General features: G+C 38.4%; 3 protein-coding genes across 4 annotated transcripts in view; 1 reads left to right on the top strand and 2 right to left on the bottom strand.

Moving 5' to 3' along the window:
• LOC125723191 (uncharacterized protein FAM241A-like) overlaps nt 1–19967 on the bottom strand; it is a 229966-nt gene that overhangs the window by 71329 nt on the left and 138670 nt on the right. The window lies entirely within an intron of this gene.
• The window catches only part of LOC125723186 (lactose-binding lectin l-2-like), a 114649-nt gene that overhangs the window by 34553 nt on the left and 60129 nt on the right, over nt 1–19967 (bottom strand). The window lies entirely within an intron of this gene.
• Nucleotides 3525–19967, top strand: part of LOC125723188 (lactose-binding lectin l-2-like) — a 128945-nt gene continuing 112502 nt past the window's right edge. Inside the window, exons 1-7 of one of the 2 annotated variants that reach the window (XM_048999604.1) lie at nt 3525–3619; nt 3729–3812; nt 7038–7076; nt 9315–9427; nt 12413–12538; nt 13710–13818; nt 14719–14948. In XM_048999604.1, coding sequence (XP_048855561.1) covers nt 3740–3812; nt 7038–7076; nt 9315–9427; nt 12413–12538; nt 13710–13818; nt 14719–14786 — 528 coding nt within the window. In that variant the 5' untranslated portion in view covers nt 3525–3619; nt 3729–3739 and the 3' untranslated portion in view covers nt 14787–14948. Of the gene's footprint in view, nt 3620–3728; nt 3813–7037; nt 7077–9314; nt 9428–12412; nt 12539–13709; nt 13819–14718; nt 14949–19967 lie in introns of those variants that run through there. The other variant, XM_048999606.1, reaches the window with a different exon arrangement.

Below are 19967 nucleotides of genomic sequence, written 5' to 3'. Positions count from 1 at the left end.
TAATCAAAGTAACTAGACAAAGCTGGAGACGATCAGGGAAATACACGTGGGTAATCAGGGGCCGTGGCACACACGAGGAGCGGACGAGCCGGGCATGACACAGGTTCACATGAAATATAATTTTAATGCCAATGTATACACACAACGACCATTTCCATGTGAAACCGAAAAAGTGTGACTATTCCAAAAAGTATTTGATAAAGTATTGTGCAAACACCAGCCTTGGCTCGATAAAAGGAACATCATTGAAGCAAAATGTTTTCTGCCTCACTAGGCTAATAGACATTAATGTATTTCTCATCACCTTCTATGTAGTAGTTGATTAGATGGTTATGGACCCATTCTTAATCCCACAAAGTAAAGCATGTTTTACCTAATCTTCTCAGTGATATGTGTTCTTGCACATTCTTGACAAAAAGATGACTGACACACATTCACCCATTTAAACATTCTGAATAGTTAAACCACCATGGAAGAAAATCTCACTTGTTTGCCAAAATTCCTTGTTGGTTTGGATGGCAGATGGTTGTGTTTGACAAGATAAGATCTGCAGCCTCCATTTTCATCCTCAGTTGCTTTCTCTTGTACAGTTCCATTTTTGGGCAAGATTTTCAGTTGTAGATTTTCATCCATGTAATACTTTTGTGAAGTGGCTTAGGCTGGCCTATCCTCTCTGTCTAGCTGCCTTCAGCTGTCACATGATCTACATTGCACTCAAGCCCCATGGTTTCCCCTACAGGTGCTGGGCCCACAGGAGGGCAGACCCATGTTATTCCTTCAGGCTATGCCTGGCCAGGCCCCATGGGTGGAGGCCCGGCCACCAGGTGCTCGCCCTCGAGCTCCTGCCGCAGCCGTGGTTCCAGAGCGAGGACCCAGTCTCCTCAATCCACGTGGGGTAACAGGGTGCTTGATAATACAGGTTTACAAAAAAAAATTTAGGTGCCATGGTTTTTTTAATGTACTTAGGGTATTTTGAGGGTGTTGAATTGAAAAATCCCATTACTTTTGCTGAATTGGTTCTAGTTTTTGAGATAATGGTCATCCATGAAAATAATGTGCTCCCCCAATCCGACTTATCTGTGATAACAAATGCAATAGTAAGTATTTTGATTCTTTAACAGTGTCTTAGGTGATGAAATATCCCATATAATTATTTTGTATTTTACTTTGTAGGCCTACAATGCTATGAGAGCGACTTTTTGAAGCCAGAATTCAACTGTGAATTTGCAGAGGAAAGAAGTCGGCTACAGTATAAGTTTGTCAACCCAGTCTTAGTTTATAACCAAAAAGTTCTGTCTTAAGAAGTATATGAATACATGTAAAAATGATGACTTCACCAAGAAGAGCCTGAATCAGCAGTCCTGCTGTATTCTGCTACATCTGTGGAAAGAACATGGTTAAAAAAAAACAAAACAGGTAACTGCTTCAAGTACATTTGTAGATCATTCCCTGGACTGAGCATGGAAAAACTAAAAGCTGGAATATTTGGTGGACCTCAGATTCGCAAACTCATGACAGATTCCAATTTTACCAAAAGCATGAATGAGTCTGGGGCTTCGGCCTGGAGGAGTTCTGTCTCTGTTGTGAAGAACTACTTGGGTAATCACAGAGCAGACGATTATGAAGAACTGGCGCAAGATGTGTTTGCTAACTTCAGAAATTTGGGAGTTAGTGCATCTTTATGCTCTTATTATCTCCATAGCCATTGAAACAGATTTCCAGATAACCTTGGAGACTTCAGCGAGGAACAAGGCGAGAGGTTCCACCAGGATATGAAGGACATGGAGTAGGGATTTCAAGGCAGAGGGGACATACACATGATGGCAGACTACTGTTGGAGTCTCCAACGTGATTGTCCTGATGACACACATAAAAGGAAATTGCATAAACAGCGTTTTTTGAAGCATTGACATTAATAACAATAATTAATTAATATAGTATTAATCAAATCATAAATAACTTTTTCCTATCATTGTTAGATATTTCTAATTTCTTTTTTGTATGATGTTAGACTGTTTACTTACTAGTTGTAACGAAAATTAAAATATTCTTGCAATTCTGAATGCTTTTCTAACATGTTGCGTAAATTAATTAACTATTAAATATCAGAAACTAGAGCCAATCTGACAGTACCAAAGTCATATTCTTAATCAGCACCATAAACGTAATATAAAACCGTTCAGACATTGTTAGTATGTTGGTAAGTATAATGGCAATCCAGAGCATTGTCGGTCAGAAATTCTTTTTTACGATTCCCTCAACTTGCTCTTGGTAGAGTAAGCTGTCTGCGAAGGGCAGCCACCTGTTGGGACACCCAGGCGGCTGGGGGTTAAGGGTCTTGCTGACGGACCCGCAGATGTGCTGAGGCGGGGTTTTAACCGCCGACCTGATTACAGATTCACAGGCTTAGCCCACTGAGCCACATGCTGCCACCTATCCAGCAAAGTATCAGATTGTTGAGTCATAAGGACCAGATAAATGCCATCCATCTACACTGGAAAATGTACCACTTTAGAAACTTTCAGAATGCATTGTAATGTTCAGTATGAGAATTAATAAAGGAATATAGCATAGTGTTGAATATAATACTTCATAAGCTCCAATGAAGTTCTCGTCTATAATGCGTTATAGATATCTCCATAATGCATTATAATAGTTGGTATAAGAATAAACTGTAACTGTAACTAGTTATAGTTTCATCTTTCTGAGATGAAAAATTAAACTTTAACTAGTTAAAATGCACATTGTTGATATCAGAAATTCATCACTGAAGAAAAGGGGGTCATGCCCTCTGATTTTGGCAATAAGCAAAACGTGGAAAGTGGACTATTTTATTTTCATTGTGAACCTGTGAAGTGAAATTCATTTTATTTTGAAAATGAAAGCATGGCGATAGCCTACTATGCTTTTGTTTGGTCATTCTCACGAACACAAGAATCATTTGAGAAAAAACTAAATATCTTGATGTACACAGGATGGATAGAAGGTACAAAAAAAGCTGCCATTTTAAGGAGAAAAAAGGAATTCACAAGCAAAGGTTTGTTATAGGTTACTATTGAAACAGAACAAGAGCACATGAAAATGCATGTACACCTGGGACAGGCAATACACTGTCTACTTGAGCTACTTGTAGCTCCTTCAAGAATTTCAAGAAATTCACCCCCCCAAAAAAAAACAAACAAAAAAATTCACACACACACACACGCACACACACACACCTACAGTACTAATGAATTAAACTCTATTTGAAGGTGATTCTCTGTCTCCCGGTTGTGGCAATTCCTTTTTCTACTTATAATTAAATAAGCTTCTTATAATTAAATAAGCTAAATAAATTTCTTGTAACTCCTAGAGCAAGGTGTGTGAGGTGACTTGTCAGGTTTGATGTCAGACTGGTTACCAGGAAGGTCTGATAGCATCTTTTTGATAATGTGTGAAGAAAGTGTAAACTAACTGATCAGATCACAAACCTTCCCCTTTTTAAATATTTCTTGCTCAATCTTTAAACTATATAAAGCCTTACTGAACAGATAAATCTTCAGAAGACGGAGACCTTGGCTGCCCCTGTTTTCATCTAGAACTTTCCATTGAGTACAGTTATACTTACTGATTGTTGGAGGTACTTTATCAAGTTTAGTTCATTATTCTTGTATTGCTAGTTTGATTAGTGAAGCACAGACCTAAATTTAATCAGGAAATTAACTGCTCTCTTCCTCTTCATCCTCCAGGAGACATCATCATGGGTTTGCTCACCATCTCCACCATCCTCTACACCATCTTCTCTTTCAGTGGAGCTTTCTGGGTGCCAGAAGGTAAGAAAAAATCTTTACTGTTTTTTTTTTCTTTTATATAACTTTTGATATTATGTGTGTAGATTTTGTATCCCTGTGTTGTGATTTCTCTGGGTATTCCACTTTCCTCCTGTAGTTTAAAGGCATGCAGTTAATTTACATTTCAACATTTCCCATAGCCTGTCAGTGTGTATGTATGTATCTTCCTGTGTAGTGGTACTTTGAATCCAAAACTCACTTAAATTGCAGTTTCCGTGACTCGTGCTTGATACGCTTGCAACTCGGACATAGACAGGATACAGTGACAACTCACACTTGGACTCAAACTTAATCATCTGACACACTGCTAGGCAGTGCTCATTAACCAGAAAAGATTTACTGAAATAATTCAGTGTAGTGTTCTGCAAAGTGTCAGTGCCCTGTCCTTGGTCATCCCCCTGCCTTGCACCCTTATCTTTGCGGTACCATGCATAGGACAGATTGATATAGAGAATGGATGGATGGATGGAATCTGCAGTGTTCATCTGTCATGTTATATTTGTATTTGCCTTTCAAATACTTTGGATACACATCTCGCTAAACTGAGGTTAGTAGCTACATTACAGATTCAGTATAATTCACAACATAATTATTGCCGCCAGTATAATTGTAAATTATTGCCGCTACGGCTTCAGAATTTTATGAAATGTCATTAAGTAGCAATTGTATGACTCTGAAGAGAACATTGGTTTTGAAACGCAGAATACAGGAAGTGTAGAAACAATGCTGATACACATTCATGCACGTAGCAAACCCGCTCAGATGTCTATGGTCTGCAGTATGTGCTTGATAAGAGGGAGAGAGAATTTAAAAAGTGAGAAAGCTAGATTTAACTAGCTAAAATTAAGTTAGATTTTACAGTTTACAAGAACATTTGCGATGTGACAAAATTCTCTATTGCTATTCATTATTATTATTATTATTATTATTATTATTATTATTAATAATAATACATAGTGAAATAACGGTTCAGTTAACCTAACATTGACATTAGCAAACTCAGTGAATCATAATACCGGTAATGTTACTTACAATAAACTTACAATAAACATCAGGAGTGTCGTGACGTAAAACTGCGTTAGGGAAAAACTGTCGTGACGGAAAACTGCTGAAAAAAATCTTAGTGGTAATAGTGTGTTTGGTTGATTCAATATGGAGCTACACTGACCACCTAGAGTATCCCGAAAAGTACAACAATAAGTAAGAACTAGCTAGCTATACTGTATGTCGCACTTGCAATTTTCATTACATGCTGTTAGCATAGAATGCCCCACAATTCAATCCACCCATTCATCCATTGTCTACTGCTTATCGGGTGTTGGGGTGCAGCAGTCTAAGCAGGGATGTCCAGACCTCCCTCAGCCACCTCCTCCAGCTTCACTGGTGGAATACCAAGGTGTTCCCAGGCCAGCCAAGAGATATAATCTCTCCAGCGTGTCTTGGGTCTGCACTGGAGTCTCCTCCTGGTTGTACATGCCCAAAACACCTCCTCAGGGAGGCATCTAGAAGGCATCAAGTTAGGTGTCTGAATCACCTCAACAGGCACACACTGGGTCAAGCTGCAGGCCCCCCTGTACTTGAGCCCCCGATAGTCCATTAATGATATACCGCATAGAGGGACTACCGACTACAGAAACGAACACTTAAACTACTTTAATCTTGTACGTTAACAGGGCATTTGTAACGTGAGCAACAAAACAAATGTTTACAATGGATCATAGCAAAAAGAAGACATGAGCATAATGTGAGATTTAAACACACCGGACGACTCTGAATGATTGATCTGGTGGTTAAATTATTTTAAACCACTTGCATAGAAATTGGGACAACTTTCGTTAACAGATACTACATAATTCTCTTTAGTTTGTTCAACAGATAGATAGTAGGACGCGTTTATTGTAAAAGCTGAAATTACCGATATTAGCTTATATAGACTGATTTTTTGATTGATCATTTAAAAGCAATGCTAGATAATGTTAAAAGTCATGCTGATGAATATTATGTTTTAATAGCTTTCACTCTTTGTAAGGCTAATGTGGAAAGGGAACCATTATTCAAATTGCAAAGTTTGTTAAATTTTGTTTCCAATGACTGAGTAAAACTGGTTTGATCCCAGCAGACCTTTGTAGTCTTTACGATGTGACAACTGCATGTGCATGAAATGCCATGACAATATTAACATGGTACATTGTGCAAGCCAATGACAGCAGGGGGGCAGTGGGTATCGCTGTTGCCACACACCGATGCTTTGTGCGTGTGGAATGTGAATGTTCAACCTGTGTATATGTGTGACTTTTTCGTGAATCCTCCAGTTTCCTTCCACTGTCCAAAAACATGCTATTTAAGAATCAGTGTGCCTAAATGTAGCATATGTGTGACTGAGTGTGCACCCTACACTGGTTGCTTGGTTCCTGCCTCATGCCAATTGCAATGTATATATTATATTATCCATCCATCCATTTTCCAAACCGCTTATCCTACTGGGTCGCGGGGGGTCCGGACAAAACATACACAGCTGGACCCAAGCAGGAATAACCAAGGGTTACAGAGTGTCTTGGAACACCAGTGAACAAAAACCTTTATTAAATCAGGGAGTCAAGAATATGAGACGAAACTCATCCCATATTTGTTCAAAATAGGACGCAGTATTTTTTTTCCAATATGGCCAATCACAGTTGGCGAAGTGGTGGGTCTGAGGCTAAGGATCTGTGGTTAGTACTTCAAAGGTTAGCAGTTCAAATTCTGTGAATTCAAGGGTTCTGTTGGGCCGTTAAGCCAGACCCTTAACCTGCACTGCTTGGTCCTGAGTATGACATTAACCTACATCCAGCCCTGTAAGCAAGTCCTGAAAGTCCTCTTTATGAAATGCTGCAAGCAGGTCCTCAAATGTCTGAAAGTGAGTTGAAAGTTTGTAAACAGAGGAGCACCAGTATACCAGCAATTTGTGTGACTTGACCCTAATGTAATACAGTTAACCAGATCTGCGCCTGTTCTTTCATGTGCTGCCACTGTGTTGGACTATGGCTATGTGATAGAATTAGATTACCCCATAATTAATTACACAGAGTTCTCCACGATGGATTGGACTGCTACCACACTTGTAACATACATAATGGCACAGTGCATTATATGCAATTAAAAGACTATGGAAAAAGATTTGCTATGGCTTCTTCTGTTGAATGTTAAACATATTTTTGTGCATTTCAGTGCTCCAAAATGAAACTAAAAGTCTGGAACCTTCCATAGGTTAGTACCTTTTATTTTATTTAAAACATCACAAAACAGATAAAGTTATGTTCATCTGCAAAATGAATTGGATTAGTTCTACTTTTTTATGTTTACTACTACATACTGATTTTACTATACAACTGCAGTATTGTTATAATAGTTATATAATTATGAATTATATTGTCTGTCATATGAACAAGAACTGTTTGAGAAATGTGATGATGTTCTTTTATATTATGGATGCAAAACTGTCATTTTGCAAACTTTTGGACTTCATGAGATATTTGATTCTCATTAAGAGTTATTCTACTTTAATAGACTAATGAAGGTGGATACTGGTGCTTGAAGTGGGCCAGTACTCACTGGTACGCATTACCATAATCTCTTTGTGTTTTTCTTCATAATCTGCTGGTACTGTTTAACAAGTTGAGTACTGGTACCTGTTTTTCCAACTTCAAGCACTGGTGACCCCCAAGATATAACATGTTCATGATATTCAGGTAATGTTTAAGACTAAAACTTCAACCACTTTAATAAAAAAAGTAAATAAATTTATATATATATATATATATATATATATATATATATCTCCCCACACAGACAGCTCAGAAAAATTAAAGGAACACTTTTTAATCAGAGTATAGCATCAAGTCAATAAAACTGCTGGGATATTGATCTGGTCAGTTAAGTAGCGGAGGGGGTTGTTAATCAGTTTCAGCTGCTTTGATGTTATTAAAATTAACAACAGGCGCACTAGAGGGGTAACAATGATACGACCCCCAAAACAGGAATGGTTTAACAGCTGGAGGCCACTGACATTATTCCCTCATCTTTTCTGACTGTTTTTTCACTAGTCTTGCATTTGCCGACAGTCAGTGTCACTACTGGTAGAATGAGGCGATACCTGGAGCCTACAGAGGTTGCACAGGTAGTCCAACTTCTCCAGGATGGTGCATCAATACATGCCATTACCAGATAGTTTGCTCTGTATCCCAACACAGTCTCAAGGGCATGGGGGAGATTCCAGGAGACTGGCAGATACTCAGGGACAGTTGGACAGGGCCGTAGAAGGTCCTTAACTCACCAGCAGGACCGGTATCTGCTCCTTTGTGCAAGGAGGAACAGGATGAGCACTGCCAGAGCCCTACAAAATGACCTCCAGCAGGCCACTGGCGTGAATGTCTCTGATTATTTGGTCAGAGACAGACTTCATGAGGGTGGCCTGAGGGCATTTTCCATAGAATACCAGAATTTGCAGGTCTGCCACTGGCACCCTGTGCTTTTCACAGATGAGAGCAGGTTCACCCTGAGCACATGTGACAGGCGTGAAAGGGTCTGGAGAAGCCATGGAGAACGTTATGCTGCCTGCAGCATTGTTCAGCCTGACCGGTTTGGTGGGGGGTCAGTGATGGTCTGACGAGTCATATCCATGGAGGGACGCACAGACCTCTACAGGTTAGACAATGGCACCTTGACTGCCATTAGGTGTCTGGATGAAATCCTTGGACCTATTATCAGACCCTATGCTGGTGCAGTGGGTCCTGGGTTCCTCCTGGTGCACGACAATGCCCGACCTCATGTGGCAAGAGCATGTAGGCAGTTCCTGGAGGGTGAAGGAATTGATACCATTGACTGGCCCCCACACTCGCCTGACCTAAATCCAATAGAACACCTCTGGGACATTATGTTTTGTCCATCCGATGCTGCCAGGTTGCATCTCAGACTGTCCAGGAGCTCAGTGATGTCCTGGCCCATATCTGAGAGGAGATCCAGGATATTAGTAGCGTGTCCCGACATTGTACGCACATGGGGCCATACAAACTACTGAGTATGATTTTGAGTTGCTGCAATGAAATTTCGGCAAAATGGACTAATCTGCCGCATCATTTTTTCGCTGTGATTTTCAGGGAGTCTTTGAATTCAGCCCTCTGTAGGTTGATAATTTTCATCTCCATCTAACCATGGGCATCCTTTTCTTCCTAACACATTACTCAGTCCATATATGTATAGATATCCAACATGACTTTTTTTTTCATTGAGATCTGATGTGTTTTCAAAGTGTTCCTTTTTTTGAGCTATACGTGTGTGTGTGTTTATATATATATATATATTTAAGACTAAAATTAAAGTTAGATAGGGGATTTAAAGAGTACAGTAGGTATGTAGCTTCCCTATTGTGAAGGCTGTAACTGTCCTAACACCTAATTATAATTAAGTCAGTTAAACCAAAGCTAACACCCCTCCTTCATTCTACAGGATTTTCTTCAGGATTGAACATCCCTACAGCCAATTGCCCTGGTGGTTGGCATCAGTATCATTCACGCTGCTTCTACTTTGAAGGACAACCAAAATCATGGGTGGATGCACAGGTAAATGCCACTTCTGATAAAATCTTGGTTATTTCAGATTGTGCTGCACTTATCAATGAATCCTTGAAGAGCATTTCATAAGGTCCACGGGAAAACTGGAGGATTCATGTTTCTCTAATCAGTGTTGGGGAAATTAGGTGGAAAGTTAATTTCTAGAAAGTACAAATCTAGACCATGGTTTTGTTTCAATCAAGCACACTGAAAAAAAGTTACTTTGAATTAACTCAATTGAATCATAGACAGTTTCACAAAAATAGAATGAGTATTTTGAAAATGAAACATTCTGTTTAAGTTGATTTTGTGATTTTGTGTTCTGAGAACAGAACATAGCTCAGTTAATCATGTTCTCATGTCTGATTAAACCAACTAAATTACTCTCTTTCAGTTTAAATTGGGTATATATTCTAAGGTGGTTTATTCCACTCATCATCATGAAGAGGATTCTGCCAAAACCTTACAGGATGTTGTCTATAATAAAAACTGAACAGCGGTGGTTGTTCATAAAATCTAGATATTAAATGAGCAAAATGATTTGATTTGTTCTTCTATTCCAAGTTGTGGTCTAAAAGCAATGAGGCTGCTGTTCATTATACCTGCTCTAGGAAACATGCACTCCTATAGCCACTAGGGGAGCTCTTGCCTTCTGTCAGCCCTGATAAATAATATTACATAATCTAGAAACCAATTCAGTTGGTTTAATTAGACATGAGAAAATTGAGTGAGACTGACTCAACTATGTTATGTTCTTAGAACACATAGTCAATGTAAAAAGAATGTTTCATTTTCAAAATACTCATTGTAGTTGGGTGGGACCACTGTCTATGATTCAATTGAGTTCTTTCAAAGTAACTTTTTTGACGGTGGTTGGTTGAAACAAAAGCTTGGTCTGGATTTGTACTTTTTGGTCCTAAACATTCCACCTCTGACTGCAATGGATTACTGCTGGAAGACTATCCCACAGCTGAGGAGCGCTATAAGAGAAAGCTCTGTAGCCTGCTGTAGTTCTTTCTACACTAGGTTCTAATAGATATCCTGCTCCTTGAGATCGAAGCAGGCAGGGAGGGGTTGTAAGAGACCAGTAGATCTCTAAGATATTTTGCTGCAAGGCCATTCAGTGCTTTATAAGTTGATAGTATTATTTTGTAATTAATCCGAGACTTAACTGGAAGCCAGTGCAGGGAGCATAAAACAGCTAACATCATCAGTTTCATTTTAGTTTTTCTAAGACCTCTGGCTGCTGTATTTTGTATCCAACAAAATTTGCATCCAACACCAGATGTCTAGTTGATAGTCTTCTAACGCAAAGAGCTGGGATGTGTCATCTGGTTTAACAGATATGTATTACTGTGTATCTGTGTACACCAACTGATATAACGAACCACCACACCCCTACTGATCTGAAGCTTGTGTTTTATTTTGTTTATGTGGCTAAACTTGTTACAATATTATATCATTATTCTATTTTTAAACTGTAGCCTGTCGTTGTATTTGAATTGAAGGAATTAACGATTGTAAGATTTAAAAAATTTTGATTGACTGAGCGAAATCTGCCGAATCGGGGTGTGTAAGAGTGCACTGAGGTCAGGTTATATTTTTGCATCCCCTATCTTTTGCAATTCCATGTAGTTCCTAAATATTTAACATTACTGCAGAAGTTCATCCGCAAAGCTATGAAGACAACTAGTATCACTAGTACTAATGCTGTAGATTAGACAATGGCAATGGCTCCACTCCTTATACAGCCTGACCCGTCTGATAGCATATGATAGTTATCCCAAACTTTATATGGATTAACTACAACATAGTTAAATAATACGGTACTTAGGTTAACCTGGTTAACTATAATGTCAAAAAAGTTTTACCTCTGATGTCCTAATAAATATTTGGAAAAACCTGAATAGATCAGGGAACATTGTGCGTGTGTGTGTGTGTGTGGGCGGGTATATCTATCCTTATAAAGACACAATGTCCCCATAACGTGATAAATATCCATTTTTTTTCCAGTTTCCTGGTCCCCATAAGGGAAAACTCTATTTTATAAATATCGGTGACTGGTATGAAAAAATTTAAAATTTAAAAACTCTTGTATTTTGCTTGGTTACTTATGGTTTTGGTTAGGGATGGGTGAGGGTTAAGGTTGTCATAGTTAGCGTTAGCATTTTTCCCATAGAAGTGAATGAGCGGGCCCCATGAGGATAGGTATACCCTACGTGTGTGTGTGTGTGTGTGTGTGTGTGTGTGTGTGTGAGAGAGAGAGAGAGAGAGAGAGAGAGAGAGAGAGAGAGAGAGATAGAGAGAGACTGCATTTGGCGAGAATCAAAATGAGATGGTTGAACAGTAGCCTTGCAGTAATGTTACCCTATGCCATGGCCCCACCATTCAAAAGGGAATTTAACCTACAGCAGGTTCAAGTTGAGGGCTATAGAAAAATATCCTGGGTTTCAGTTCAATAGCCCCAGAATAAAATCACTAAAAAGAATTATTTTACATATGAAAAGGAAACTATATGGAGTTAGCAGATGTGTTTTTCTGCTACAACAGTGTTCTGGCTTTCATTGTAATGTTTTTGTTGTAAATGAAAGGTGAAGAGTTTGATCATTTTGAAGAAGGGCTTGACAATCGTTCTACACATTTACGGGCCACAGGAGATCTCTACAATGACACAATTATTATGTGGCTTAACCCGTAACCAAAAACATTGCACGATCATCAGATAATTGTAGTATTTCTAACACTGCGTTGTAAATACAAAACTGTATTTAATTCAGTCTTGTTACAAAAATAGATGCACAGATGCTATTTTTAACTTTCTCTTATGTATTTTTAATTGGCAACACAGAATAAATAAAACTAAATTTATGAATGCGAGTGGCATAATAAAGAAAAGTTCCCAATAAAACTGAAAATACTAGGTGCCCAATGAAGAGTTTATGATTAAGGAATTCATCAATTTATAAACTGCCCCTGTTCTTTTCTTCTGCACAGAACAACTGCATCCATTTAAAAGGGACTTTGGCATCCATCCACAGTTTTGAAGAGTACCAGTTTGTGCAGAGAGTCACAGGCAGCCATTTTCCTCGCGCCTGGATTGGTGCATTTGATGCTGTAAAGGTAAAGTGATTGGCATTATATAATACAGTTTGAAACGGAATGTAAATACTCTAATATTACACCATTTTGTTTTAAGTTACTCTAGCTGGTGTGTGGTGATGTGACGGCTCACACCTACTGGGTCGAATCCCATCTCTGCTCTGTGTGTGCAGTTTGCATGTTCTTCTCTTATGGATTTCCTACAGATATTCAAACGGATGTTGGTCAGACAACTTGTAAAATTAATTTAGTGGTAAAAGTAATCTGTCCAGGTTAATTTCTAAAAAAATATGGCCCGGAGGTTCATGTGGTTAGAGAGAATATCTTAACCAGCATAACCCCGGTGCTGATAATGGTCAGAATACAAAATGAAATGGGAAAGAAAAAAACTAAATTATGCTTCATTTACTATGTGCACAAGTATGAATATCGGTACACTAGAGTACTGACTTTTGCATATCCCTGCCTTTGAGACATACTCATGTGAATGAATTAATGGATTAATCAATCAATTAATCAATCACTTAATTAATTAACACCAGATAAATTACATAAAACTGAGCACAGACTAAAGGAAGCAGCGAAATGAATAGTAGCATTAAGTTAAGCAGCACAAGAATTCAGCAGCAGCATAAAAGTGCTTTTAGTGCAGATTATTAAAGGCCTTGTTCCAGTGTATGTGGTCTTAAACATGTGCACACAGTTACTTTTCACTGTTCTGGAAGAGGGGTTTGATGGCGGCCACAGCCCTTGGATAAAAACTGTTCTTCAGTCGGTTTGTTTGGGTTTTAATTGCCAGATGGCTGTGCTTCAAAGGGGGGGGGTATGCGACTTGTCCTTGACCATGTTGTTTAACTTCACAAGCTTTCCATAGATGGGTATCTAAGTGAGAGTGAAGCTTGGGGTTGATGCACAGTGTCAGCCATTTATCTTTTTTTTTTTTTTATTTGGGGGGGGGGGCCTTGCTCACGAGCCCAGTGGATGTGTGACTATTTTGCCAAGGACATGATTCAAACCAGCAAACTTCCAGTTATAGGTACAGAGGCCTAATGATATTGCAACATTACACGTAATGTAGAGATCCTACGGTAACATGCTTATTTAATGGGATATAAAATGTTTTCAATTAAACATACTCATGGAATGACTCTCAAAGAATGACCTCTATCCCCTAATCTTCCAACTTGTACAGGTAGGAACCTGGCTCTGGATTGATGGGACTCCTTTTGACTTTACCAAATGGAACCCCGGAGAACCGAATAACCCTGGAGTAGAAGACTGTGCAGAGATTAACTATGGAGGTAATATCCAATGCAGAACCAAATGAGCCTAAAATGTTTCTTGTAGGATTTCTGTATAAAAAGCTAACATTTATATTGGATCTTCAATGGACTTTCTGTTAATTTTGATTTTCTGTAAGGGTGTTAAAAACCTATAACCACACATTTTTTAATAGAATAGTAAACGGTTCACTCCTTGTGTGTGTATGGTGTTTGTGTGTCTCCTTGGACTGTGCAGATTAGCTCTGGGTAAGAAATAGGGCTGGATGTTGTGCAATATTAATATCGACATTGCATGTTATGTACATGCAAGGATTGCAATAGTTAGTCGGCTTGAAATAAGACTTTTCTAAGTTTTCATATAATCAGCAACGGCGTTGGAAAATGGGGGGCTGGGGGCAGTGACCCCAATGTCTGCTGGTCCCTCCCGCCAAAATAAATAAATAAATAAATAAAGTATATCTATGCCATACACAGTCTGCACCATATCCTCCATAATGTTACATGAAAGGATATTTATTTTGGGCTGAACATTAGAAAAATATCACATTGTGTTATTTTTGGGTTTAGTGATGGCCAAATCATTTTACAAAATCATTTTACCACATTGTGATAAAAATTTGCAAATTCATTTAAAAAATGGAAAAGATCTTGTATAAGATGCAGATGTCTGTACTGTATGTGTGTGTGTGTGTGTGTGTGTGTGTGTGTGTGTGTGTCTATGCCCACTCTGTCATGGGCCCTGTGCTACCTAGGACAGGCCCCAGATCCCTGTCAAGTCTAACCAGGAGGACATAGTTAGAGGACATATTTCACTGTTTTTGTGTTATTTTAAATGTACTGATACATCAATGTTATGTTAACCATTAATGTATTCATACATTGATCAGTATTAACCATTAATTGTTTTTTTTTATGTAGCTGAAAAGGGATGGAACAACCTACGATGTATGACACTGTTGCCTTCTGTCTGTGCCAAACTGCGTTAGTTTCCTCACTGTCTGGACAGTGCCTGCAAGATCATTGTTTTTTTTTCCTTATTGTCTTAGCAATGAGTAACAGTTTCTCACAAAAGATTCTTTGCACATTCTTTACACTGTATACCTGTGTAAACCTTTAGCTATAATAAATGCTTCTGCTATAGCATCAAATTATCTGAAGTAAATGTGTTATTGCCAAAAACCACAGTGGAGTTAAGTAGTTTATAGCAATTAGGTCACCAAGTACCTAGAGCAGGGATTCTAGGCCTTTACAGCCACACAGCCTGGCTATTTCGTGTTATATTATCTGGACTCAGAGAATACACATGGGTCTGGGACCGGTCCGCTGCCACCACCACAGACACTGTGCCTATTAAACCAGCAACTCAAAAACATGTGATTAATCTTTTTCAGATTTTGCATTTTACAGTATAGGTGATTAGCTGGATTTTTTTTCAGTTAGAGAGAGATCATCCCAAAAGTGAAGCAACACTATTTAATGACAGGAAAGGGAAGGGTGAAAGCAGACAGCATTTGACGTGGTGAATGTGATTACTGCAGCATGAAAAACATGATGGTCTATGTCTGATTTGATTTTCTGACTAATTGCTCCAAATATAAAGGAGCAGTGGTGTGTGACAGCAAGGAAGGAAACAGCAGCTGTAAAAGACACTTAGTATTGTCAACACAGTAAATTTAAAAGAATTTTATGGATCCTTGTCTAACTTTGCAGCGACATTAATGGGATGACAAGCTGCAAGTGATAACATTTTGAGTCAGGTCGCGCCAAAACTGAGGAACTGTATAGTTATAGCAAAAACAAGGGTAGTTTCACACTTTTGAGTCTATTAGCACGATAACTCAAAAAGTATTTGACAGATCATTTTCAGCCTTTGCCAACATTTTTTAAGGGTGAAGATCAGGACCTGATCAAATTCTGAGACAAATCACACCAAAACTGAAGCAGCACTGCACAGTGATAACAAAGAGGAGGCAGGCGCAGGCGCAGACACTTGATCTTGTCAGCATGATAACTGAAAAATGCGTTGTCCGATCTTTTCCAAGCTGCAGCCACATTGTATAGGTGAAGATCTGGACCTGGTCGAATTTTGAGACAAATCACAACAAACTTGATGCAGCAGTACTGAGTGACAGCAAAAAGAAAGATGAGATGATTAGAGGTTTCTCCTTGTGAAACGGATAATTCTATTTGTAATTTTTACTGTATTAACTATATTTGATCTTTGATGGACCATGTCCTGCTTTTGCTGAGTTCAATGTGTCCCTAGGTCAACAAGGGAGGGGCTTGAATTTCACTTTTTTAACCAATCACTCTTCATTGTATGACACCGCATAAATTATAAGCAGTGTTCTCTCTTAAACAGCAAGACACACAGATTTCCAAAGTACCTGCTTTGTTGTGCATGCCTTTAGTGAAGATAAACATAGACAAAACACAGGGATTTGTTTGCCTGCAAAGACTGTATGGGGCAATGTAAGGGTGCATCTTCATTTATTAATAATAATAATAATAATAATAATAATAATAATGAATGAGCGTTTTTTTTTTTTTATAAACACAGAGGCTTAGCCTGCTGAGGCACAGACACTGCCAGCCTCAGGGACAGTTTGAAAATTAGAAAAAAACAGACAAATGTGGTAATGTCACACCATGAAGACTGTGATTGGCTAAAGACTCAAATATAAGCCCCTCCTTGTGATTTTACTGCCACAAAACCATTATATGAGTGAATATCCATACCTGAAAACAGACCTCAAATTTACTCAGAATTGAAACTATGGATTCTATAATTCTATAGTGCTATGGATTCTATAATTTATTAAGCTCTCAAAAGGCTTCTTTGTCGATAAACCGTATGGTTCTATATAAAACCTTTAAAAGATTCAATTTCCCAAACATTTTATTGCCCTGGTTAGCCACAGTTTTAATAATATGTAATAATTACTAAAAAATCTTAACAATAATTAATTGAATAATTATCTGATAAATAATAATAAAATGTACCATTATCCATTTTCCAAACTGCTTATCCTACTGGATCGCAGAGGGTCTGGAGTCTATCTCAGAAGCAATGGGCACGAGGCAGGGAACAACCCAGGATGGGGGGCCAGCCCATCGCAGGGCACACTCACACGCCATTCACTCACACATGCATTCTACGGGCAATTTAGCAAGTCTAATTAGCCTCAGCATGTTTTTGGACTGTGGGGGGAAACTGGAGTACCCGGAGGAAACCCCACGACGACATGGGGAGAACATGCAAACTCCGCACACATCTGACACAGGCGAAGACTCGAACCCGGGTCCCATAGGTGTGAGGCAACAGTTCTAACCACTGCACTACCATGCCTCCCCCACGTACTATTATATGAAGTTATTTTAACTACTACTACTAATAAATATAAAATAACCTGTAATATGTTAAACTTCAATAATATACATTAAGCCATGCCTGTTAACACTGGGCTTAGAAAATAAAGGGCATTTCCCGGGGTACCACCCCTGGTTAATTTAACCTTTGCACACTGATCAGTTTGTCAAAGATCATTTTTCATACCTCACCCATATAAAGTTATAAATCTGTCTATCATCCAATATTATTTTACTTGCTATGGGTCTATTGACTTACACAAGCCAGGCATTTATATTAATAACATCAAATGAGCTCTTAGGCTTAATGTTACATTTAATTATTAGCGAAAAGTATTCTCAAACCCTTATGATAGCCTACATTATGACCTCATATCCTATAGGTTTAAAACAATTAAAAATAGAAGACAACATTTCCAGGTTATACTCACAAATGTTCCATCCTGCAACAAAAGGTTTAAGATTTGAATTCAGACAAATTGATGCAAAATTTGTAGTCATATAGCCTGCAGTCCCCATGTTGAAAATGGGATATTCGTTGCTTTCTGTCATTTGATGGTATTTGTATCATTTACTAAACATTTGAAATGAAATGCAATGTTAGATAAATTTGTCTATTTGTATCTTGGAGAGCTTTCTAGTTACGGTCCCTAGCTAACATTAAGTGCTTTCACATCAAAGTTCAAGGGTTATGGTTTATGGGGGCCATTCCACCGAATCAGTGCCATTTCTGTCCCCAGGACATTATGTGTATAAATATGCATGAAAAGTAGCTTTATAATACATGTTATTATTGAGGAAAGTGTCGTCCACAATGTCCTCATTGCAAATTTAACAGGCATAATGTAAAACATCAATGATAACACCCTTCATAAGGGGTCCAATTTGATATCCATCGGCAACTACATCACTGTGACAACTGTAAATGTTTGTCAGGTTCCACAAACATGTGGGACAAGTCCTGAGGGGTATTTTTCGCAAGTGGATTACTCTTTTAGCTGGATGTAATTGTTGATGATTTGGCATGATCCTGGATCTGTCGGTTTTTCGAAACTCTTGCTGGATGAGTTGTCATAGCAGCAGATCCAAATCCTCAAAATTGCTCAGAGCAGGTTTGTTATACGTAAACAAGGATTAGCTCACACACTTAATCATGGTCCGTGCATGGAAATCTGTTTAGTCCTGGCCTCGCCATTCATGGATGAGCGACCAATTGCAATTGGGGCACAAATAATAAGAAGGGAATTTCAAATTGAGAGAGTTTTGCGCGATCAGCAAAATCCTTTATTGTTGCCGAATGATATTCTTTTTGAAAAATACCACTTCAGCCGAGATGGAATATTATATCTTAAAGATTCATTAGCTCCATATACAGTAGTAGAAGTCCAACTAGGCGAAGTCAGGCCCTCATAGCCACACAGGCAGTGTGCACTACTTTAAATTTTTACTTTAATTTGTCAGACACTTTTTACCAGCCATCTTTTCTAGTTTGGGCCGCTTTTGATGCATTTCCTTTAGTACATATTAAATCTTTCATCACACCCCTGTAATAAAGAACTTGGTTCCTAGTTACAAGTTCCTGGGCTGTCTTGACTTGGAGCTTGAGTAGCTCCTGGCTACTTTCATGTGTCAATTTCATACTGGGACCTTTATGCTAAATTCACTACATGCACTTGTCACGCCCAGCTCGTACGATCCTCGTGTGTGCCACGCCCTCCTGATTATCCACGTGTGCTTCCCTGATTGTACCCAGCTGTACTCTGTTGTCTTGTCTATTTCAGTCCCCGTCTTGCCTCAGTTCATTGTCTGTCATTGATGTTAGTCGATGTCTGGTGTTTCCTGCTCCCAGTTCCTGATTGAACCATCGTTTTTCCCCGATCCTGCCTGCCTGCTTTTCTGCCCGTCTGCCTGCCCGTGAGCATTATCCACGCTCACTGATCGTGATAGCACTGACATGTAGTTTCATAAAACTATCACTTGGCTGAGGCCCGGACATCCATTGCTGTCGCCCATCAAAACATTTATTTAAAAAACTCCAGAACTGAATCAAAATTATTTCTAAACAAAAAAAAAAACTTTCAAACTCTTATTCTTAGTTTGAATACATTATTGTGTTTTTAGAAGTTCAACATCAAAGCTTGAAATTTTATTTTCAATTCTTTTTTCAGATTGACAAAACTATTGGCCCTCATTTAGCTCCATAGAAAAGTTTGTATGTGATACTCTTATTACTATGCATTTGTATGTAGAACAGGGGTGTGAAACTCATTTCAGTGAATGGGCTACAATGGAACATGCCCAAACTTGTGTGGGCCACATGAAAATGATGTTTCCTAGATTAGTAATACATTATTAATACTCTTAGTATTTATTTAATTTGTTTTAATTTGTTAAACTGCCTTTTGAATTTTTTGTTTCAATAGTAGAGGTTTCTTTTCTCCCTGTAGAGGTGTGTTAAATGAACAATTGAATTGATTATAAATCATGTACCATCAGATGAAGAGACTGCAATGCTCTATGAAACTTCCGAAATTCATAGAAGTAATCAACGGTTTTCCCAAATACACAACCAAAATATTACAGAGAAGTCTGGGCCGCCATTATTAAAGGTACTAAACATTTTTGTACTTGCCAGTTTTCAACATTTAGTGCAATTTTCTGACATTTAGCTAGAAGTCAATGGTGTTGTAGATCATCAGGTTTTTTTGCTGTGTAGATTATGGTCAAAATTATTTAATATAAATGTTAAATATAAAATTTAAATGTAAATATAAATGTTTGATATAAATGTTAAATGT

This window comes from Brienomyrus brachyistius, unplaced genomic scaffold, assembly GCF_023856365.1.
Source record: "Brienomyrus brachyistius isolate T26 unplaced genomic scaffold, BBRACH_0.4 scaffold46, whole genome shotgun sequence".
Lineage (NCBI taxonomy): Eukaryota > Metazoa > Chordata > Actinopteri > Osteoglossiformes > Mormyridae > Brienomyrus > Brienomyrus brachyistius.
Note: the sequence above shows the minus strand (reverse complement) of the source record. Positions and strands in the feature narration are given on the sequence as shown.